This window comes from Thermobia domestica, chromosome 16 (genome assembly GCF_964235325.1).
Source record: "Thermobia domestica chromosome 16, izTheDome1.hap1.1, whole genome shotgun sequence".
In the NCBI taxonomy this organism is placed as follows: domain Eukaryota; kingdom Metazoa; phylum Arthropoda; class Insecta; order Zygentoma; family Lepismatidae; genus Thermobia; species Thermobia domestica.
In genome coordinates this window covers 121,240,081-121,265,064 of record NC_137469.1, presented here as the reverse complement: position 1 = coordinate 121,265,064, position 24,984 = coordinate 121,240,081, and the positions used below count along the sequence as shown (strand labels likewise).

At 36.3% G+C, this 24,984-nt stretch overlaps 1 protein-coding gene across 1 annotated transcript in view; it reads left to right on the top strand.

The window, feature by feature from the left end:
• LOC145673382 (structural maintenance of chromosomes protein 6-like) overlaps window positions 1-24,984 on the top strand; it is a 260,927-nt gene that overhangs the window by 190,521 nt on the left and 45,422 nt on the right. Inside the window, exon 19 of the mRNA XM_081743030.1 lies at window positions 24,230-24,417. Coding sequence (XP_081599156.1) covers window positions 24,230-24,417 — 188 coding nt within the window. The remainder of the gene's footprint in view (window positions 1-24,229; window positions 24,418-24,984) is intronic.

Genomic DNA, 24,984 nt, shown 5'->3' with positions numbered 1-24,984 from the left:
GAACTATTGGTCTAACCTAGCAAGAACTCTAGAACTCTTTGAGTGCTACTCAGAACTCTAAAAAAATATCGATTTATTAAACTTTTGGTCGCTAACTTCACGGGGGTAATGAAACCGAAATATAGTTCAATTGTTATTTTATTTTTGGATCATTACCTTTAGCATGTTCAACTCCAATCGACCAACAATCTGTACGAACGAAAGAAAAAAATCTAATATTGGCTCACAGTTGAGTTGGTATCGACAAATAAATTTGCAGATACTTTTCTCTAATATACTGACATAGAGGTTTTGCTCCTACAAGTCTTGGTATGGAAATAAATAGAATAAAGAAGTGATGGCGGAATAAAGAAGTATGCCATGCCGGGTCATTTTGAATATATGCGAAAACAAATATTGTAGAAGAAAGAAGAATGTAGGTCCATGGTCTCTGGCCTGGAGTCAATGACCTAGGGGTACATAGGACCACTCCCTTAAATTTTAGAGATTGCCAGATCTAAAAATTTGATATGGTACTATAGGACCGTGATATATACATCTGTAAGTTTTGAGGGTCTATTTCGTTCACTTGAATGGATAAAAAATTACCAAAACTTCAAATTTCGGAAGTTCTTGTCCTAAATTATCCTCTTGGATGAGGGATTAAACTTTATACGGTTATATTGATGTGTACACTGTACAGGGGTCCATTCTTTTTCATAATCTATGGGCACATTGATGCTCTCCTCTTGAAATTCAAGAGGGGGACATTGGCTCACCTCTCACATTTTGTAAATTGTCAAATTTAAAAATTTGGTATATTACCCTAATAAATTCTACTATAAATTTGGGTGGTCTATCTCGTCTTTAATGAGCAAAAACGCCAAAAATTCAAATTTCGGGAGCTTTTGACCTAATTTATCCTCTTTGATGAGGTCATATTACCTTACATGATTATATGGTTGTGTACAAGTGTCTATTTCCTTTCATAAATCATAGGTACAGTGGCGCACCATTCTTGAAATTTGGGAGAGGTACCTAGAACTACTTCTTAAATTTGTGAATGATTGAAAAACAATAATTTTTAAATGTTCTGTAGGACCCTAAAAAATACCACTATAAATTTGGGTGATCCATCTCGTTCTCTTTCAAGGTTAAAAAATTAGTATGACCACCTGTTTACCATGAAGTTCGTTATTAAACCAATTTATTCCCTTGGATGATGTCTTATTACTTTATTTGATTATATGAATGAGTACAGGAGTTCATTACCTTTCATAAGACAAGGTACATATACATTTTGGAGAGGTACACCGACTCACACCTTAAATTTGGGAATTGCCAAAAAAGCAAAAATTTGGTAAACATTCTCTAGGATCTATTGTAAATTTGGATGGTTCATCTCGTTCCTTTTCATAGGTAAATAATTCTAAAATATTAGTATGGTCATGTGTTCGGTTATTAAGCTATTTTCTTTCTTTCTTTCTTTTTCTTTTCTTTTATCTCTCTCTGTCTCTTTTTGATAAGACCATATTATCTTTTATGGACGAGTGTAGAGGTCCCGAATATGTATACATTGATATTGCCATCTTAAATTTTTGAGAGGAATACTTAGGACCACCCTTTAAATTTAGGAATTGTCAGAAAATAAAATTAGGTTAATGTTTTTAGGACCCAAATATACATTTCTGTAATTTCATTAGTCTTGATTAACCCCGCCTATGGGTAAAATATAAACGTGAGCAATACGTTATAGAACGTGGAAGGTGTACGATTTATGTCATTGACCAAATTTATCTTCTTTGGTAGAGGTCTAAGATTTCACACGTTATATGAATATGTGATTGTCTACCAGTATCCATTTCCTTTTATATTACATGTATACATTGATGATACGCTTCCAAATTTTGTTATAGTACATAGGATCACACCTTAAATTTGCCAATTACCAAATAACAAAATTCGGTAAACGTTTGCTAGACCTAGTGTAAATTTTCGTGGTTCTGCATATTCCTTTCTAAGTTTAAACAGTTGCCGAAAATTCAAACTTTGGATGTTATTGACCTAATTTATCTTCTTAGATGAGATCTAATTACAACATATGATTATATTGTTAAGTACATGATTAATTCTTTTCTTCATAGGACTTAGGTATATTGATGCAATTTTCTTAAAATTTTTGGGACTTCGTACTTGTGACTATAGCGTTGTTCTGCTCGTGTACCTGGTCAGGTCTAATTGAAGAAAATGCCTTTCAGCTTTCCGTCACAACAAATTTTAAGGAATCGAAGCATTTTTCCTAAATCAGCTTGTTTCTGTTGTAATTCAAGGATATCTCTTTGACATATGCAGAGGCGAAGTGCGTAGTTATGATGATCAAAGACGAAAAATCATGGAATAAGCTCCGTAAAATACTCATGTACAGTCAAAAACTAGCTATCTGCAAGAAGAAATACAGTATAATCTCCAGCACTTGAATATGAATATTTTAGCAGATTGCACCTGCAACTCTGTCATCCCAACAGACAATTTCATCTAATGTGCAGTTTGTATTAGTTAATACAATACAACAGCGGTTGTCTGATGAAACAACCTAGATCACGTAATGTGAGCCACTTTCATATGAGATTCAGCAACTGCGATATTAGCCTCCGTAAGGCATTCATCTAGCTATTCCAGTCCAAATAGCTCTCTGATGCTTTCAGGAAATCTTGTGTAAGGACCCAAACATAATGAACATTTTTTTCTGATCTAGACTCTATATCTATCAAGTCACTTCTACTTCCTATTGCATATAGTGATTTACCAATGCAAACTGTACGTGGTTGGCCAGGAGTAATGATCTCGATTTCTTCCGCAATTATATCTTAATCATCGTTCATCATTAACTCTGATTTTGAAACCGTATTGAAGAGAGAGATAACTTGCCTGTGACAGACTGCGGACGAGAAAATGCTTCATGTTGACCAGGATTCTTATTGTTCCATAACCCGCCTTAGAGATCCTGGATTCGATTTCCTGCGATATATCTGCATAAAGAAGATTTGATTTATTTTTTTCATAACTATTGTAGTCTTGAGGCTCAGTGAGCATGCTGTAACTTTTTTTCTGTTAACAATAAACACCGACACACGAGGCAAATTTCCTTTCCTACTGAAACTTCCGCAAGGTTAGCTAATTTTCTACTTCTGGATTCCTTCATCATTTTCTTGTCTGTCCCGATTTCCCTATAGGTCTGCATTCTCGAAGACTGCTGAAATATTGATTTACAAGTTCCTGTTTTGGTCGTCAACAAGGAAGACATAATTTGATGAGCCGCGTGTCTTCCGTGTAATTAATTTGATGTCGCACTCAGGCCTTTTGCTTAAACGCCAGAATTTCTATCGGGTTTTTTGTCCGCTTGTGTGGTCAATCTCCGGACACGTTTTGCTGAGGATCGAAGCTGACATTTGTTTTTCATCACGAATATCCCTTTGGGGATCCTGGCTTTTTGGGCTATTTTTTAGACTTTCAGTCAAGCAGCTACTGTATCGTCACTATTTATCCTAGGATCATCGTTCATACCTCATTCTCTTCAGAATAGAGCTGGCTTTCAAATGATATCACTTGCGTGCTCATACCATATACCAGAAGCTGGAAAGAAAATGTCAAAGTAAAAATTTCGGAGGGAAAATTTTTTTTCTCGAACTTTGGCCCCCCTGGACACCCCCTGTGTGATCGTAGCCATCTAAAAAAAATCTGAGAAATAGTACTTAGTATACTGAATGTGTGGGCCAAATTTCAAGTTTCTATCTTGAATAGTAAGGGCGGGAGAATTTTTATCAAAAATTCCCACAGTGCCCCAAAGTACCATAAAACACTATGATCTCAGGGAAAAAAATTCCTGAGACATCCCTAATTACCCTAGGACTATAATCCGCCAATCATTCTCTTCAGAATAGAACTGTCTTTCAGGCGGTACCATTCATATGTCTCCATCTTGTATCTAAGGCGGGAAATTCCTGACAAAAAAGATTTTTGGGGGCAAAATTTCCCTTTTTTCAACTTTTGCCCCTCTGGACCCCCTGTTTTTACGCAGAAATCGAAAAAAAACTTCTGGTAAATACTACTCGGTGGACTGAATGTTTGTGCAAAATTTCAATCTTCTACGTGAAAAAATAGGCCTGCCAGAGAAAATTTCCCTACTTTGCCCTACTTTTACCCTATACAGAAGTATATTTGGATAAAAATTCACTGAGACGGCCCTAATTACCCTAGAATAATAATTCGACCGTCGTTCTCTTCAGAATGGAACGGCCTTTCAGACGGTATGACTCACGTGGCCCTATCATGTTTGTTTGGCGGGAAAATGACGAAAAACGGGATTTTTGGGGTAAAAAATCCCTATTTTTACCACTTTGCCCCTCTGGTTCCCCCCTGTTTTAGCACTGACATCGGAACAAAAAATATGGTAAATAGTACTCGGTGGACTGAATGTTTGTGCAAAATTTCAGTCTTCTACGTTCAAAAATAAGCCCGCCAAAAAATATATATACCGACAATGCCCTATATTTCCCTATATAGAAGTAAATTTTTCAAAAAATCCCTGAGACGTCCCTAATTACCCTAGAATAATAATTCGACCGTCATTCTCTTTAGAATAGAACGGCCTTTCAGACGGTATGACTCACGTGGTCCTATCTTGTATGTGAGGCGGGAAAATGACGAGAAACGGGATTTTGGGGGTTAAAAAATCCCTATTTTTACCCCTTTTCCCCTCTGGTTCCCCCCCTGTTTTGGCACTGACATCGTAACAAAAAATCTGGTATATACTACTCGGTGGACTGAATGTTTGAGCAAAATTTCAATCTTCTACGTAGAAAAATAAGCCCGCCAAAAAATATTGAACATAGGCTTAGAAAATGAGAAAATAAATTTTTGACTTATGACGTCATCACCTCCTATGTCTGGACGCAGGACGGTCTGGAATCATACGTAATGTCTTCTACAAGGCCTCTGAACTTGGAAAACAAAAGAAAACCGGACGAAAAAGCTCAAATAGAAGAGAAATAACGCAATGTACCATGAAAAGTGCATATGGTACAAATTGTACCATAGGATCCCCAAAGGGATATAGGAGGTGCTAGTTTGGACACCATCGTTCCATATTTAGGATTTGCAAGAGAATAGAGGCGGAGTTTCAACCAAACTCCGGAAATGGAAGATTAACAAAACCAGGAGGATGTAAGACATTCGGGGGTCTTGGCGATCGGTTTGTTTGGGAGACAACGCGTGATCAAAGAGGGTCCTTTCTATCCATTGCACGATGGTACTTCATCTACTACAAAAAGTAAAGTGCCTATACAACAATCAGGAACGCATACACCAAATGTATCTTTAATCCGTACAAAGATAATTCTTGCCTTAACCTTTCCTTTATAATTTGCCGTGCCAAATATTTAAAATTAATTTGAACTGTGTTTTATTTATAAACTTTATAAGAACCAGTTACATTCCCATAGTTATTGGAAGAAGTAGTAATTTATTAGATCCTCAGTTCAAAGGTTTGAGTCTATTTGTTGCATTAATTTTAGTAGAAAAGGATAACATTACCATTTCATCTGAACCGAAAAATGGTAATGTTCCATTATTTTCCTGTGTTTAGAGTGCTGAAATAAGGATATACCAGTTCCATGAACGAAAAGTCATTGGTTGTACTCTTCAAATTGTGATATCAATTCTTAAAAAGGAATGTGCTGAATACGTCCAGATTCAGATGGGAAGGACACAGTAAACTTTTCTTTTCAAACAATATAAATAACTGTAAGTGATACTAACATAGAGACCGTTTCTTGATGCTTTGTGAAAACACATTTTCAAGTGAGAAAGAATAAGAACACATCTTTACCGAAAAGAAACCAAGAGACTTTAATTAGATCAACATTCATTATTGCTTCCCTCACGGAACAAAGACATTGGAAACTGACAGCCATTTCATTAACAGAACAAATATTTGATTGTATTCAGTGTAAAGTTTATTTTATTTCTACCGATACCAAAACAGGAAAAAAATACTAAATTTTTATAAAGGATACTTGTTCGAAATAGTTGAAAGCCTATTTCAGTTACCATTAACAAAGGAAAATTCTTAGAAGATGTTTATATAGGTGAAGTTATCTAAAGGAATGTGAAAAGAAGAGCTGGCGAAGTAGCCATTTTGGCAATGACGGCTATATTGTATTTCTGGCTCTATATCTTTTTTTTCTTTTCCCAATTTTCATATCTACCTGCAAGAAAAAGGCTTTGTTTATTTCACTAAACGTATTGTCTGTTCACTCTAGGATGGAAGATTGTTTACAAACAACAATTGTAGTGCGAGCGTCAAAACCTTGCTTCTCACCCCTACATGGTTAATTCATGGTTGCCAGGCACATGAATCTCCGAACCGAATGTACCTACTTCTGCACAGTCATGGACCAAGTGCTATTACTACATAAATTGCTGCTTTTGAGATGACTGAGATATTAACGTTATGAAAAATTGAGTTAGTTATTATGTAATACAATCTTACATATAATGCACACTCAATTTTATACAAGTGTTCTTGTTCGAAAGTGTGCGAAAACCTTGTACGCCTGGCAATATTGGAAGATGGCAGTTTGTGTTGTAAACAATAAACAGAGGTAGCGAAGACCGTTAGGTTCGCTGGACAGCGTTGTTTTCATGATAAGGCGACAGAAACATATTGTACTGATTGTAAACAAGGGCTGGGAATTTCGATGCGAGTATAGGTGGAAATATTCTCCCCACATATTGCCTGTTGGTGAAGGTTTGCAATGTTGCAATCTGCTAAGTGTAGAATTTCATACTAATTGAACGAGCTTTGAGAAGGATTAGTATGATGCAATAATTATAAATACTAACAACCATAGACTTAAAGTATTAGGAAATAAACCATGCTGCTATAAGAAGAATATAATACACATTGAATTAAGTGTTCAAAGTACAATATAAAGCGAATTTTAAAATTTAAACATTTTAAAGCTGTACACATTTGCCCTGTTTGGGTGCCCTTACCAGACACTGTGCAACACGAAAAAAGGCATTAAAATAGGTAGATCGAGCGTGGGCATGAACGCGGCTCTGGCCGGTATTCCTTATTAAGGTTTTCCTCAGTCCCACGAGGTGAATGACTAGATAGTAGCTTCTGTAAGGCAGGGGCGGATCCAGGACGGACTTCTTGAGGGCGGTGGGTTTTAATACTGCTATTAGAGCTATTTTTAAGAGCTCCAAACTCTGGGATTGGGTTTTATTTAAATATATAAAATGAGAAAGGTTCCTTTCCTGGGGGCAATCGCCCCCCTGGATCCGCCACTGCTGCAAGGCCAGAATTGGGCCAAACACCGAGGCCCCAGAATTGGCGGGAAATATATTCCTTCAGAATATTATGTTGTCAACACTTCCACAAATATTATGGTGGTGGGTTCCGACATCCCTTTTTCGTTTATGTGTGTTTAAATTCATTATGAAGTAAATGTAGAAGTGTTTCTTTCATTCTCTTTCTTTCTTCCTTCTCATCTTTCTCATCCTTGCTCTCCTTTCCCCACCTTCTTAAAATATGAATACTATCCTCCTGTAATATTGTTTCTCTCCACGGCCCAATCGGTTTAAAGAGACCAACCTGATATAGTTAACTATTAGCAGAAGTGTACCAATAAATTCACATTAGAGACAGCGCCGTAACTTATATTTTTTTTCTGGGGGGCAAGCATTAATATGTGTATTTGGGCCTCCTAGAAAAAGTTGTTTTTCTCATTCTTGGCCCCCCCTCTTTCTAACTTTTTCTTACTATTTATGCCCCCCGGAGCCTGTCGGCCCTCCCTCACGGCAAGGTCTGCGGGGCCGCTACTTACGCCCTTGGGCTCATTCCATACATGACAAATTAATTAAGGGGACAACATTGACAAATCTCAAAGCCATACGAATAAATGTTATTTCTAGGGCCCCTAATAATAGACGTTTCTTACTGAAGTGGGCACAAGGCTCACTTTTGTTTTATTTACCTTTTGTGCGCTGCTTTATGTAATGTAGTGAAACTGTTTAATGCTTCATTTATAATTTCATGTTCGTATTGTATATGGATTAAGAAAATTTCGTCTCCAAATGAGCCCCTTCGAACGGCGGGGAACCTTCCTGGGGGGAAGTTGCCCCTCCCCTGTCCCACACAAGTTACGGTCCTGATTAGAGAAGAAGTAAACTCTTTCGAAATTTACGCAACTTGCAAATACCAAACCCTACTAGTGTTAAAATTGATGAGTTAGTTCTACTGTTACAACTGCTATAAGGGGAAAGTAGGGGAAGGACTGCTAAGATTCGCTGGCCAGGTTTTGTGTCAAAACACAGCGCCAAGCTACAGTGAACGGACAATAGTATGGTGTCGGTTTGCTGGGCCATTATAAGTAGGGAATTAACACTTAGACATCTTAATCTTCCTCCAATTCTCCTGGATTGTTGAGTCAAGTACTTCTCTGGACACATTTCGCTAAACACTCGGTTCAATGTTGAGTTCACTCAAAAGATTTTAAAATAGCTTTCATTAAGGTGTTGAAAATTTCAACCGAACACTTTCTGTGATCTTGGAATATGGCCACCAATCGAATCACGTGATCTTAGACAAAACAAATCAATTAGAACATCCTAAAAATGTTAGGAACTGACTCAATTTACGAAGAATATTTCGCTATAATTTGTAAAGACGCCAGAAACTCAAGAATTGAAGTCTGGCAAAATAGATGGTGTGTGCGCTGGCATGTTGCATTATTGGTGCTGATAGAAATTGGGATGCTTCAATAGTAACAACAAAGTTCTCAGCAGCAAATAGTCAAACTGAATTATACTTTGCATTCCACCTAGTTTCAGAAAACAATGGCATATTTGGCACCAAGTTTTCGACTTTCATGGAAAAATATCTATATCTATATCTATCTCTATATCTATCTATCTATCTATCTATCTATCTATATATATATATATATGGCTACAGAGCAGCACTCTGAGCAATTTTTGCAAAGCGAGCATATTTGAGTGGTTGCTCGAAAAGTTTTTTTTACTTTTAACGCGTGCAAGACCATTATAGGGGTCCCTCCGCGAGTTCTTTTGACTCCGCTCGTTTATACGGATACAGCCGGTTTGTGTGTGTAAAGTGTGTGCTCAGACTGAAAAATTTCGTTTCTCGATCGGTGTGTATTCCGACGCAGTGCCATCTACGTGTGTATTCCAAGCAGGAACTAGAGCAATTCAAACTCCCAACGGCTGCGTTCACCATTGTTGCCAATCAAGTATTTGTTGAAACGTTAAAGAAAAATAGCAACTATAGCAAGGAATTTTTCACAGTAAGAACTCGGATATGAATATTACGTAAAAATAACCCTATGCCTAAAATGCTGTTTTTACTAGAGCTGAGGAGAGGGAGAGGGGAGGGAGACGTGTGTATATAAAAATATATCTATATATATAAAATTGAAAATCACTATGTTTATGACTTTAAATCTGCTGAACCGCTTGATCGATCTCGATCAAATTTGTAACATGGATGAGGTTCAAGACCGGGCTGGTTTTAGGCTATTCACTTGGATGGTAAAAGTGAGGGGGGAGGGGGAATGGGTATAAAAATAAATAAAACTTAATAACTCCCGAACCACTCAACCGATCTTGATCAAATTTTCAACATAGATGAGGTTTAGGCCTGGGATTGTTTCTATAATTTTAAATTGACTGAGCAACGTATGGGAGGAGAAGGAGGGGGAGGTATATAAAAATCAATTTATATAAGACTGAAAGTGACTATTTTTGTAACTTAATAAATCTTGAACTATCCGACCGATCTCATTCAGAGTTTCAACATACATGAGATTCGGATCTGGAAATATTTTTGTAATTTCACTTTAACGGTAGATTCTAGGGAAGGGGGTGGGGAGGGGGACATGAATAAAAATTAATAAAACTAATAACTTTTGAACCACACAACCAATCTCGATCAAATTTTCAACATGTATGAGGGTCGGGCCTTGGGTGCTTTTTATCGTTTCCCTATGACGAGCCAGTATAGAGGAGGGGGAGGGGGAGATATATGTAAAAAAAAAATAAAAATGACTGTCTTTGTGACTTCATCACTCTTGAATCACCCGACCAATCTCAATCAAATTTTCAACATGCATAAGGTTCGGATGTGGAAACATTTTTGTAATTTCACTTTAACGGTAGATCCTAGGGAAGGGGTTGGGAGGGGGACATGAATAAAAACTAATAACTTTTGAACCACCCAACCAATCTCGATCAAATTTTCAACATGTATGAGGGTCGGGCCTTGGGTGCTTTTTATTGTTTCACTATGACGAGCAAGTATAGAGGAGGGGAAGGGGGAGATATATGTAAAAAAAAATAAAAATGACTGTCTTTGTGACTTCATCACTCTTGAACCACCCGACCAATCTAAATCAAATTTTCAACATGCATAAGGTTCGGATCTGGAAACATTTTTGTAATTTCACTTTAACGGTAGATCCTAGAGAAGAGGGAAAGGAGGGGAACGTATGAATAAAAACTAATAAAACTAATAACTTTTGAATCACCCAACTAATCTCGATCAAATTTTCAACATGTATCAGGGTCAGACCTTGGGTGTTTTTTATCGTTTCACTATGACGAGCCACCATAGGGGAGAGGGAAGGGGAGATATATGTAAAAAATAAAAATGACTGCCTTTGTGACTTTATCACTCTTGAACCATCCGACCGATCTCAATCAAATTTTCAACATACATGAGTTTTCGGGCAGGGATTAAGGCTACTCACTTTGACAATGCAACGTAGGGGAGGGGGAAGGAGGAGAAATTTAAAAATGATCAAAATGACCAATATTAGTGTTGAATCCATAGTTTTCGGGATCGATGAGAGAAACAGTGACACTTCTGATGCTGTAACAATCCAAGTTCAGCCCTGATAGTTGAGGAGGGGGAAGTTGCAACGTAGGGGAGGGGAATAAACATTAAAAATGATCGGAAATGGCTAATATTAGTGTCGAATCCATAGTTTTAGGATTTGCTGAGATTAACAGTGACAATTTTGACGCCGTGTGCCGCAGCACGGTTGAAGGGAGGAGGAGTTGTATATAATAATGATTGAAAATGACCAATATTAGTGTCTAATCCATAGTTTTCGGGATCATTATGATGAACAGAGACATTTCCGATCCGGTTTAAATCCAAAATCAGCTCCACAAGTTGAAGAAGGGGAGAAAGAGATATATTAAAAATGGTCGAATATGTCCACTATCAGTAGAATTTATAGTTTTCTGGGTCGCTTAGATGAGCAATGATACTTTCGATCCCGTTTAAATTCAGATTCAAACCTTCAACTTGGTTGAGGGGGAGTAAAACGTTTAAAAATGGTCGAAAATGACAGATATTAGTGCTCAATCCACATTTTTGGGGTCGCTCAGATGGACAGTGATACTTCCGATGACATAGGCCGCAACAAGGGGGAGGGGGATATAATGATTCGAAATTAGTGTTGAATCTATAGTTTCTGGGATCGCCGGGATGAACAATGACACTTCGTATGGTGTTAATTCCAAATTCAGCCGCGCGTCTTCTGAGAGGGGGAGAGGGAAATAAAAAATAACCCATATTAGTGTCGAATCCATAGTTTCCTGGGTCACTGAGATGACCGGTAACACATCCAATGCCGTGCCGCACAACATGAAAGAAGAGGAGGGGTATATATATATATATAAATGTTCAAAATTATCCGACACTAGTGTCTGATCCGTAGTTTTTAGGGTCGCTGAGATGAAGAATGACACTTCCGATCCCGTTTGAAACCAAACTCAGCCCCGTAGCTTGGGAGATAATGATATGATCGAAAATGATTAATATTAGCGTCGAATACGTGGTATTCGGGATCGCCGAGGTGATCAATAATCTTTCCGATGCCGTTTAATTCGATGCCATTAAAAACGAAAACAGCATATTTCACGGGTACAGAACACATGAGACACGGAATTGTGCATTTAAATTTTCATTTCACCCAGCGAAGCGGGTATATACTAGTAAAACCTCATAACTTTGGAATCACCAAACCGATCTCATTCAAATTTTCAACATGGATGAAGTTCGGACCTGGGATGACTTTTATCATTTTAGTTTGACGGTCCAATGTAGGGAGGGGAAGAGGGTGTATCAGACCACCAGTCTTAGACATTTTTCTCAGCTTCTAGTGCACGTAGACGCTGGAAACAAAAAATGAATGACCAAATGGTACATGAAGAATCAAATGGTGATACTTCCATATCCAGTGGCGTAGCGGGAATACACCAAGGGGGTCAACACCAAAATTTTTAATGGAAAATGGTATCAATTTCGATTTTTTAGAAGTAATATTGAAAAAGAATTAACTTTTACGGGAAACACTTTTCGTTAAATTCTACGGTTTCGGATCTACGTCTATTATTTGTTGTATTGCTACTATCAGACAACCCGGTAAACTCATTTTTCTGTTCATAGTGCACGGAGACACTTCAAACAGAAAATGAATGACTAAATCGTATCTGAAGAATAAAATGGTGATACTCCCATATCCAGTGGCGTAGCGGGAATGCATCAAAGGGATTAACTCCAAAATTTTTAATGGAAACTGGTATCAATTTCGACTTCTTTGAAAGTATTACTGATAAAGAAACAACTTTTACGGGAAACACTTTTCGTCATATTCTACGGTTTGGTATCTACTTATGTTATTTGTTGAATTGCCACTTCAGACCAATTGCCATCTCAGTCATTTTCCTCTGTTCGTAGTACACGCAGACACTTCAAACAACAAAAAACTGAATGACCAAATCGTACGTGAAGAATCAATGGTGATGCTTCTATATCAATTGGCGTAGCGGGGATACATTCACGGTGGTCAACTCCAAAATTTCAAATGGAAATTGGTATCAATTTCGATTTCTTTGGAAGTATTATTGAAATAGAAACAACTTTAACGGGAAACACTTATCGTTAAATTCTGCGGTTTGGGATCTACGTCTGTTATTTGAAGTTGAATTGCTACTATCAGTCCACCGGCACAGGCATTTTTCTCTGTTCGTAGTGCACGTAGACACTTAAAAAAAGGATTCAAACTGGACCAGTAGTGTGCGTTGTGTATGCTGACATCTCCATTACTCTTGAAGGTTGCTACATCCGTCCACAGAATGTCCCGATGGAAACATGGGTTTCCTGGCACTCATCCACTGACAAAACTAGACGGATATGTAAATCTTGTTCTCGGAGTTCCTGATTCAGATGAACATGGTCAAAATGGAGCACGTTGTTGAGCAGAATCCTCCAAACCGTCATTTTGCTTATCGCAGCATCCCTGGCGAATCGTGTTTTCGAGATTTGGGGAACCACATGGACTGCAGCAAGGATGCCGGGAGACCGTTTATCCTAAACACGGCGCCTGATCTGCTGACGTCTTTTGTGTTCAGAAGGGACATGCCCAGTCCTCTGCACACCAAGTGCAAGACGAAACGCTTTCCTCGACTGCCCAGCATGATTGAGAAACCGTTGATCATATAGCCACGCAGCCTCGCGATAATTCTCCCGACTTCACTCAATACTATTAACATATCAAAAGCTACGATATTCGAAAACATCGTTTGAGTTCCCTCAAGCACACGAAATAATAGGCAATAGGAGCCAAAATCAACAAACATTCAACACTTGATCTTTCAACTACAAACAACAAATATTCAACTGTTTTATATCAGAACTTTTTTTCCGTTTTCTTCTCTTCTTCTACTTTGTCAGATGGCACTTCATTAATGTATTTTTCGCTACTAATAACCATCATACAAAAATTTCTCCCTTTTCATTTCTTTTTGCAGCTTCTTTCCCTCTTAACCCCCGTCTTCACCTGTATCTCATTCTTATGTGCAGGTGTAGCTTTGGCGCACGACACTTTGAACTATTTACATGTAAAATTCAATTCTTTGTATGGATAGGCATGTTTATAAGGAACAAATGGCGACAGAATGAAATACAAAGTAATACTCTGTATTATAGGTTTACAAGTGTAGTGTTCTAGTATAAAATGATCACAAGTGATTTACGCCGGATATAATAAGTGAGTGTATATAAAAGATGGCACTATTAGATGTTATTTTCCACTGGCAGCATATTTTTGCACAATGTAAAAAACCTGTATTTTATATGTTCAAGTGCAACGTTACTGGAAAAAAATTACAAGTGCTATTGAAATTCGTACCATTGACAAAACCCATTCCTTTTCATCTTGGCTTGCGCACATATCCCCGACTGCTGACAGACTTGTTCCTTTCGGACGCACTCCCGCGCTAGCGTACGTACCCACCAGCTTTATTCTTCCCTGACCCGAGTGGATAGCATTCGTGTTTTAATGGCCACCTAAGGCAGGTTAGTTTGAGTTTTTGCACTATAATATTTAATTATTCATCCCTGTATTTTATCTATGCCAAGTGAGACATTTTCATGTCGCCAAGGGAAACCTTTTAGGGGATAATAAGAAGGAAATTAGTAAAAGAATTATAAGTTTTAACAATTGTTTCTAGTGGTGCGCCAAAAGCAAACTTGTACGCATTCCTTTTCTCTCTGACTCTCTTTTTCACCTGTGTCTCAACGGTTTGCTTTAATTCTTCAGACTTCCATCCATCATCTTTTTGTATCATTTCTTTATACTTATCCTCTACATCTTTTTTCTTGACTAATCCCTTTATATCTTCGCCTTCTCTTTTATTTTTACACATTCTTATTATTTTACTATCTACATTTCTGTATTGTTTTCTTCTGTTTCTTTCTTTCGTAACTTTATTTTCTGTTCTCACCTGTTTACCATATTTGTTTTGGACTTCTATTATTTGTATTCTTTCCTTCTATTATTGTTGACTTTGTACGTATTTCCTGACTCATACTAAGGTAATCCGTTTCTACTACCTGTTTGTCGGTGTGTCTACAGTCCTGATTCCTCTGTTAATGATTTTCTGGTTCAAGATTCTCGTGTTTAACCTGTGAATTTCGTTTTACCAATTAAATTCGATTAATTACTAGTGAACATGTTTTCTTCTCTGTATTGGCTACCTGAATGGAGCTTAACATAAAATCTCCACTGAACTAAAATTTCGTTCATCTTCTACATTCGTATTTGCTTTTGTCATCTAATTCTTCTGTAATTCAGTAAGGATGAAGATCTTGTCTTCCTTCTGAATATCTTCATCAGGCAACTCATTGATTCTTCTTATGTACCTATTTGTATACCTTTTGGACAATAGTGTGCAAGATGATTATATTCGTTGCAATTCCTACATTGTGCGCTCCTAGCTGAACATTGATATCTAAAATGTTTTCCACATGCTAAACAACCATATTGATAACATACATATTTTCCTGTGATTGTTTCAGAACGAAATCTATTGATTTTATGTAGTCTGTCTTGATAGATATTTGTATCTTTCATTGATCTGTTGCGACACTCAATTGTAGCGAGAAAAAATGCTTTTGTACACTGGTTTAACAATGCAGAAGGCATAGATATAGCAAATCATGTAGCATTTCTGGAAGGGGAAGTAACCATGTTTTGTGAATTTTATTCAAGAGTGGAAGAAGTGAATCTAGCTGCTCTCACTGTATTATTGATCTTCATTTGGGCCTAATTATCTGTTCTATACTAGCAGCCTGTGCTGAATGGATACAAAATCATTGAAAACATGGTTGTTTCAGCATCAGGATTCGTAAAACTCGTAGTGCCGTAACAAGTCGGAAGGGTGGTGTAAGGGAGCACTGCCTTCCCCAATTTCAGGAGAGGACTTGACTGGTGTCCAACTTTTTGTTTTGCACAAATTAGTACCTAACTCAAGAGTGCTAAGCATTTTCCGAAAGTAAACCTGGAAATATAAACATGTGAATATTAGTTCACCTTTTTAGGGGAAAGGAGGTAGCCCCAGACATTTTAACACATTGAACTGCCTCTTGGTAAAAAGATGTAAAATTGCCCCGAAATAAGCCTGAAATATGGAATGTGAACTTTATTAACAAACTGAACATATCGACATAAATGCTAAAATAATGAAATAGACAAATGGCAATACAGATCGCTAAATTTCACATATTTGGAATATTGGCGAGCACTAAGGAACACGTAAGACGTTTGAAAAACATCATATTCTACACCTAGAAGGAACAATAAGAAAACCTATCCACGAAGCTAACAGTGGTAGCGTGTAATGGATATCTGTTGACTCAATTGAGGTGCAGTTTCATGAACCCAGCCATCGCAGGATTCACACTGCACCCAGCATTCATTGAACGTTTCACCATAAATTATACATTTAGTAGGGCTTTCTTGTTAATATTTTCTCGTTGTCTGTGTAGTGGTTCATTAGCTTCTTGTAACCTTACTTTGCTACTTCATTTCCTAAAATCACTTTTTCTTTCAATTTGCCTGTTATATGGAATCGCGCTTTACTCAGTTCTTCTGGTGCGTGACGCTAAACGTCTCTTGCGATTTTCCGTCAATGATTATAACTGTTCACTAATGGAGAGCTCTTTACTAGTTGATGGACGAGTAGATTCTGATTTCTCGGCCATATGTGGAGAACAAGGATTCGCTGCAGACGACAAACAAGAAGTATCCCCATTTTCCTTAACCCCTAATGAAGTTGAACATTGTGGGTCTTTAGAGGTAGATCTAGTGTATCATCTTGCAACACGAATCAAGTTTGCGGAGAGATAGTAGGGTTTGTAAATATCTGAGGGTTCAGAGAATATATTCCGGTGCACGCAAATCTATTGAGAGCAATATCCATGCGACACACGTTTCAATATGCCTCTGGAACAAGTTTAAAGCCGTAAATTAGTTTGAAATAAATAATTGCTAGCTTATTTTCAGATCGGTGTTATGGTTGCAACGACAGTAGCAACTAGAGATGCAAAAAAGCCGGCTTTTTTGAATTTATGTTTTTTTTTTTTACATAAACAGGCGGCTTTTTTTTTAAAAAAACGAGAATTTTGGAAATTTTGTTTTTTTTTTATTTTCATGATTTTTCAATCTAAATAGCTTTCTTATAGTATATTCTATAGTTAGATAAGAATTTCATGACCTAAATGCCATATTTCGCTCTGAAATTCACCATCAAGATGGATGGAGCACATGTTTTACGAATTAAAGCTAACATGAAGAATGTAGTATTTGAGGGCAATTTTATAGGCTATTTGACTTTATTTTAACTTTTGATTTATCAACATTTTTTCTTCTCTAAATCATTTTAGTTTGTCATCCGTGTTTCATTTCTAAGAGCTTAGTACTCTAGCTTCTAGCGCAAAAGTTAAACTTATGTTTTTCTTTATATTTGTCAAAGCGTACGTTTTTCAATATATCCGTCAAACCGTACTTCCAGATTTCTGTTATACTGTAGCTGTGCAACGATTTAGAAATAATTTTCCGGATACAATCTTGAATACTAATTTATACAAATAATCAGTAGCGGATTGAGAAAAGTACTTTGGGAGGGGTTTCTCTGATTGTTTCGTTTTCTAAAATGTCCTAATTTTATTTGGGAGGAGCTTGAAGCTTATGAGTACAGGCATAATATTTCGTTTCGTTGATATATTTAGCGATAATCTTCCGAATACAACCTTGAAGATCATTTTATACTGAGAATCAGTGGCGGATTTGGAAGAGTATTTTGAGAGGGGATTTTCTTACTAATGTTCAGTTTTTCTAAACATTCGTAATTTTTATTTGACGGGAGTTTAAAGTTTATGAGTAAAGGCATAACTAATAGATATTTCGTTTGTTTTAGACATTCCGTAATTTTGGGGAACAGGCTTCAGTCCGAAAGAACACCCCTCTAACCTTCGCAAAACAGTCACTGCTGGTAATTAGTAATAATAACACAAGGAAGTCAGCCAACTCACAGTATACGCACTATTTCTACTTCACAGATAGAATGCAGAAAAGCTTTGTCAGAATGCTCGAATGCTGGGTTGAATCCCGAACTTCCCGATAGAAGCGCAAAAGCTCCACTCAGTCATGTTTGTTGTGCAGTTGTATTTATCTTAACTTAAATATATTCCATAGTCCTTTTTTTTTTTTTGGTGATGGTGGGGTGGGGAGAGTTCCGTCATGATATGAAGGGTGTGAGCCAAGAACATGGTAACCAACAAATTTTCAATTGCTGAGTTATGCAGCAGATAGACAGCAACGCATACCGCTTCGTTCAGTCCTTCATGTATAGTACTATGTGAAAAATCAGCTTTACGACTTTCAAAATGCATTGTGCAGCAGAAAATCTCTAATTTCTTAAAATAGTAAAATTGTGGGTTACCATGTTCTTCCCTCACACCCTTCATATGTTGAATCGCTCTTGTTAAAAATTCAAAAAACTTGAGGACTGAGTAAACCGTAATGGTGGTTATAGAAAATTATAGCATTTCAAAAATATACAGAACCAAAAGCTCTAGCTGGGCAGCCTTTAAGTGTATCATATAAATCTAAGTATTTCTCTTATGTTTTATTTTAATTTTATTTTGTTCGAAAAAGAGGGTATGGAATATTTTGAAGTAAAAATACTACATAGAATTTTGCTAGTTCTTTGGGTATTTTTAAAAACAAGTATTTACTTTTAGGGTTGGCTGGTTTACACCAGCTGTTTTTTTTCTTTTTCTTAAATAAACAACTGGTTTAAACCAAAAAAATAAAAAGAACGAAAAATGCGAATCGTGTGAACTTCATGGTGATGTTTTCACACATCAAACAATCTGCATTAGTTTTATTTCCTTTTCACCTTTTAATCAAGGTGTCCCATGTTCAATTCTCGGTTGAACCACAACCCTTCTTTCATGCGTAAACAAAGTAGCGGTTCGGATGTAACTTTAAGCGAGTTTTCTCCTTGATAACCTCGGTATTACGTAAGGATGTTAAGCCTGAACATACGAAACGAAACCAAATTGTATATTTCTGCATGCCTGAATGCCTGTTATTTTATAAAGAAGCCAAGGTTGCTTAAATATATTGATAGAAATTGGCATAATTTATCGATTGCCTACGTAGCTTCCAACATTAGCTTGGATTGGACTTTCAATGATATGTACGTACTAAATTTGTTATTTAATATTTCAGTTTTAGCGTATTGATTATGATACGTTGACCTTTAAATTTTACATGCAAAGCAATAACAGGATTTTTCCGTTTTTGTTTTACATTTAGAGTAATGACGGGATTTTCCCGATGACTAGGATGGGAGTTTCTCTATTTAAGAAATTTAGTGACCGGACTTCTTTAAGCTTATGCGACCTCTTCCAGCATGACCCTGTTGTTGCATAATAACACCAAGGCGAAACAAACTTATTTCCGTCAATATGTAATATAAATACATAAAGCAAAATATCTAAGCCCAAAAAACCTGATTTAAGCCAAAAAAACAACCATGGTTCTTCCCAACCCTGCTTACTTTTATATATAGGAGGTTAAAAAATTCTTATTATATACATTGGTTAATCCTTTGGAATTCATAATGTAAATATGTTGAGAAGTAAAATTGTTTGAAATATCTTTTCGAAATTCATGGTTTATTTTCGAGGTTTTTTATTATTATCGGCATCAGCCACTAATTAAATGACTTTTTGTGTTATAGAGAAGCGAAACAAAATCTGCTTTATCAATTTAAAGCAGAATTTTGAAAAAAGCCCAAAATTTCCCAAGCAAAAAAGCGAAGCAGAAAAAACCGGTTTTTTTTTCAAAAAAGCCGTTTTTTTCCGAGGCCTTGCATCTCTATATTATAATAATAATTATTATTAATGAATAGGATGTTGCAATTAGGTTTTGTTCCATGAAGTTGGGAAGTCAACTACGAAATCTCATAGGTAGTTATATAATGCTTATATGAATCCTTTAGTAGCATTTGAGTTTCGCAATAGTTCGTAAGGGCAGTGAGTCTTTGAAGCAAGCCGGTAGGACAGAAAACCGAGAGAACAATGGTGCATACGTAGAAGCCAGGGATCAAGTTTTGTTGGTCACTAATTTTGGATTCCAATGGTCTCGACATTCTCTCATTAAATTAACAGTTGAATCCCTTGGGAGCAAATATATGGATTTCATGGAGAGACCGAAGTAATATATATATATATATATATATATATATATATATATATATATATATATATATATGTGTGTGTGTGTGTGTGTGTGTGTAAGAGTACTGTAAATATGTGATGACAGACGGATAAAAAAAAGTTGTCAAAAAAGTGAATGCACAGATTTTTGCTAACCATTCGCATTAAAATTGAAAACATTGCGTATTAGAATAAGCTATGGTTTGTTTCATAGTTACTAGGGATAAAATACTAAAATAGATAAATTGATTCGATTAGACAAATAAATTATAATATTCCAGAGCAACAGAAGTTTTAAGTGATGCAAGATTACGACGTTCAATAGTATATTAGTCATATTATATGAACTAATAGTATATTAGTTCAATAGTATAATAGTATATTTGTGTGTTGTTGCTAAGTGTTAATGGAAGTAACATGATAACGTCTTAACGTTTTAAAATCCCTCCCTTGTCAATTTTAAACTTACTGCCTGTTTCGTTTTATTGTTTTATATTATATCTTGTTTTGCAGTATTCTTGACGTTTAGTACTTCATTTTCGACGTTATAACAAAAATATTAAATTCGATGGTACGAATAGTTGAGTTAAGTTGATTTTGTGTTTAACGTCCCTTTCAGCAGTGAGGCTATATGAGACGGGACCTACTGATTAAAATGGAATCCGAATTACATGAGCTCCCGCCGGGAACCTGGGTCTCCCACCTGGTATAAATAATGTATCTTGTTTCGGTGTTTCTTGTAGGCATATAATATTGTTCTCCCGCTGGCTTTGTAGCTGGCACGTGTCTCTTCGGTCACATTGTCTCATGGAAGCAATTATAAAATCTGAACTATTATAGTGGTTCGGATTCCACCTTGAACTATAGGTCTCCCTCTCATACAGCCTCGGTGCAGAAAGAAACAATAACCTTCATAACAGATATAACCCTACTTTAGTCTCGCCATTCCATTTCAAAATGAAATGAAATCTTACAGTTTAACGTCCCACGATTATGCCCGTTAGGTTACGGGAGGCGATGGCTAAGGCAAGTGAATGGTGATGGAATAATTAGTAGAATGAGAATGTGGAAGGAAATGGGAGTACTCCGAGAAAACCCATGGAAACGATGTTGTCCACCACAAACTAACTTCCCCGGGGATTGAATCAATGCGCTATTCCATTCGAAATGAAATGAAATGAAATTTTTAGTTTTACATACCTTGGTTATACTCTATAGCTTATAATAGACGTGTGATTAATGAGGGTGAAAGATTATGAAATAATTGGTGCAAACGAAATGTGGAAGGAAATTGGAGGACCCAAGAAAGTCAACAGCATTAATCCATGTGTTTCATTTGTTACAAAGTTAACTAGTGTTTAAAGCAATTGCTCTAATTGCATTGCTCAAATTTACTCACTGAACTCGCATTTTACACACAATATCTTTGTTTGTTTGTTAGTGTCTTCGTTTGTTACATTTACTCGTTTTGCAAATGCCCAGTTGGTTTGGGTGCTCACTTGTACGTACCCAGTCAAGGACGAGATACTGCATTCTGGTGCCTCGGGAAATGTAGTTTTATCGATGACGCAACTTTTGGGAGCGTATCAGGAAAATAGCTCCATTAATAAAGCAGATATGAATGCATACTCGGTTTTCCTATGGACCAGCTCGCATACGCCTTTTGTAGGGTAGACAAACAGGTGTGTGTGTGTGTGTGTGTGTGTGTGTGTGTGTGTGTGTGTTGAGATCATTTAGCACTAAATTTAAGTTCTGTGAACTGCAATGGAGAAACAGAGTTCAGGAATATTGATCTGTAGTAAGATTTTGCACTCTTATTTCTATTACAAACCATAACGAAACTGCCGTCGTATCTCCGACCAACAATAGTTTCTTCATATTGCATCAACTTCAGTTAGAACTAAAACAATCGTGATTGCTACATTACTACCACAATTATATACTAAACGGACTCCAAACTACAGCTGCTGTTTTCCTCTTAGATTCACAGTCTCATCAGTTAACACTAAGCAAAGAGTGTTTTAATTCAATGGTGTCTGTTATTTTAAAATTAAAAAATCAATAAGCCCCCTTCAGAAAGTCTAAAAGTTCATACAACTTCCTCCTTCTCCTCCAACACCTATATGCAAATCACTAATAGGGTTGAATAGTTGAATATTTTAGAAAAAATGAAATTTATAAAGGCCCATTAATTGATTTTGATAAGAATTATAAATATTCCTAATATTAAAAGAATTTTAAATTGGGTAGAGAAGAGGGTGCAAATGTGGAAACCCAGTTTCTATTTAATTTGTAAAAAAGCAGTGAATCGTTGATTTAACCTGGAAATTTGTCTGAAAATGCCTTAGAATGTTAGAGAAATGGGACCATAATTCGCAAGTGCAAAAACCATATATGCAAAAAAAATAAAAAAAATATTTGGCACATTTACTAGCATATTTCGATTTTTTTTTAAACTGAGGGTAATGTGGAAACACCCTAAAATTACAGTAAATCAATGTGTAAACACATAATGTTGTTGGATCATAATATGTTTTTAATGATAGTATGCTTTTAATCTGTAGATGAACAAAGACAACAAAATATTTTAAATGATTACAAAGTTAAAAAGCTGAAAGTTACAAAGTAAACAAATTTCGATTCAAGGTTTTGTTGTCAACAGACAAAGATGTTATGTAGCCAAGTCCTGTTTGCAGAAATCAGAAATATAAATGCCTGTTTTTACACCGGCACACTAAGAATTACTCCATTTCTCACATAATTGACATTTAATCCATAGTTCACCATGCATATCTTTCGAAAATGGATTGCCATAAAATATGCACAGAGTGTCTTTTTGGATCTTCTACTCCAACTGGAAGAGAGACTGCCGAGGTTTTTTTCTTTTTTAATTGAAGGAGGAACTTTGGACATTTTTCGACTTTTGTTACCGCCTGCAGGCGGTTTCCGTTTAGGTTTAGTCGTTAACTCTTACGGTTAGATAAGGATTCTTCGAGCTGTTTATTGTGTGGAGACGATCTAAAAACAGTGCAAGAACTTTGCTTACGATCTGTATTCGAAGTTTTCCTCTTCAAAAGGGGTATTTTCATGATTTCATATGGTGACACACAAACTTTAGAAGAGGTGCTCGGAACGTTGGGATCCTCTGAAGAGGTGCTCGGTACGCTGGGATTCTCTGAAGAGGTGCTTGGTAGGCTGGGATCCTCTAAAGAGCTACTCGGCACGCTGAGACCCTGTAATAAAAATCGTAGAGACAATTATTTGCCTTTTTCCGCCTCTTTGTCAGTTTTCACTTTGCTTTACTCCTAAGCCTTACCCCTGTGCCCTGCCCTCATTTAGGCCATGAATAGAAAAATATCTAACATATACTTGTATGATTCAAATGTGTGTTATCTTCAATAAATTATTTAATAATAATAAAACAATGCAATGGACTTTAGGGTGAGGGAAATGTGGAAACGTTTCCACATTTCCCTCATCTGCATGTTTCCAAGTTACCCGCACTGTAGTCAAATTGGATTGTACGAGTTAAGTTAAAAACATGTTTGCTTGTGATTGATTGAATGCCACCAATACCTTCACAATAACTCCCTTTCACAATGCTCTGATATGTATTACACTACATCTATGATACTTTAGACTTAATAATACTACACGCTTACCTCCAAAAACTTCACGAAAATGTGTAAATAACAATCGATGCACCACCATTAACTACACTGGCCGACCGCTTCATAGCGTTGTGCCGTGCTGAATGGGGACGAGGGTGATTGTTTACAGCAATCGCCGCAAGGGTAAAGCTTTCTGCAGTCAACATATGTTACGTTTCCACATTACCCTCACGTTTCCACATTTGCACCCTTTCCTCTACATACTAGAATCCAAGGAGGTACACTTGCCCCCTCTGCTGATATCCATGTCGATCATGCATATTTAGACCGATAGTAGACTGTTATGTAAAATTATTATTGTTATTATTATGCAATCAGAAATAGAAATGAAATGTATATTCTGTTTAACAAAGGTTTTGATAAGGTATGAACAATTTAATAATTGGATTAATAAGTGTAACTTGTTTCTTCACAGAATGAGCTGCAAAAGATAAGGAATGAAATCAATACGTACGTACAACGCATACAAACACTCAAGAAAAGTTTGCAAGCAAAAGAGAAACGAATGAAGGAAATGGAAGATAAAATACTATCGCAACAGAGAGTTATCGCCGAGAAAGTATCAGACGCTGAGAAAGTATGTGAAAAAATTGTCACTAACAGGTAGTGCCAATGATACTACATATACTTTATAGTCTTGAAAGATAAATATTTTGCTTTCACATCTTACTTGTTAAATCAATATTGTTTCATTTATATTTACAGTTGCAAAGAAGAAAGTATTCTCTTTATTCTCCAACGATTTGGTGTATCCGCTTTATCTTCCTATGATTTCAAAACCTCTTTATCGTTCAACTATTTCGAAAGAATAAAGTATTCTCTTTATCTTCTAATGATTTCAAAATAATACAGTATTTCCTTGTTCTCTAACGATTTCAAATCAATAAAATATTCTCTTTGTCCTCAAATGATTTCAAAATAATAAAATATCCTCTTTATCCTTTCATGATTTCCAAAGAATGAAGTATTCTCTTTATTCTTCAACGATTCTAAAGCAATAAAATATCAAATATCTTCTTTATATTTCAATGATTTCGAAACAATAAAGTATTATCTTTATCCTCCAACGAACAATTTCAAAACAATAAAGTATACTCTTTATTCTACAATTATTTCAAAGCAACAAAATATTCTCTTTATTCTCCAATGATTTCAAAAGAATAAAATATT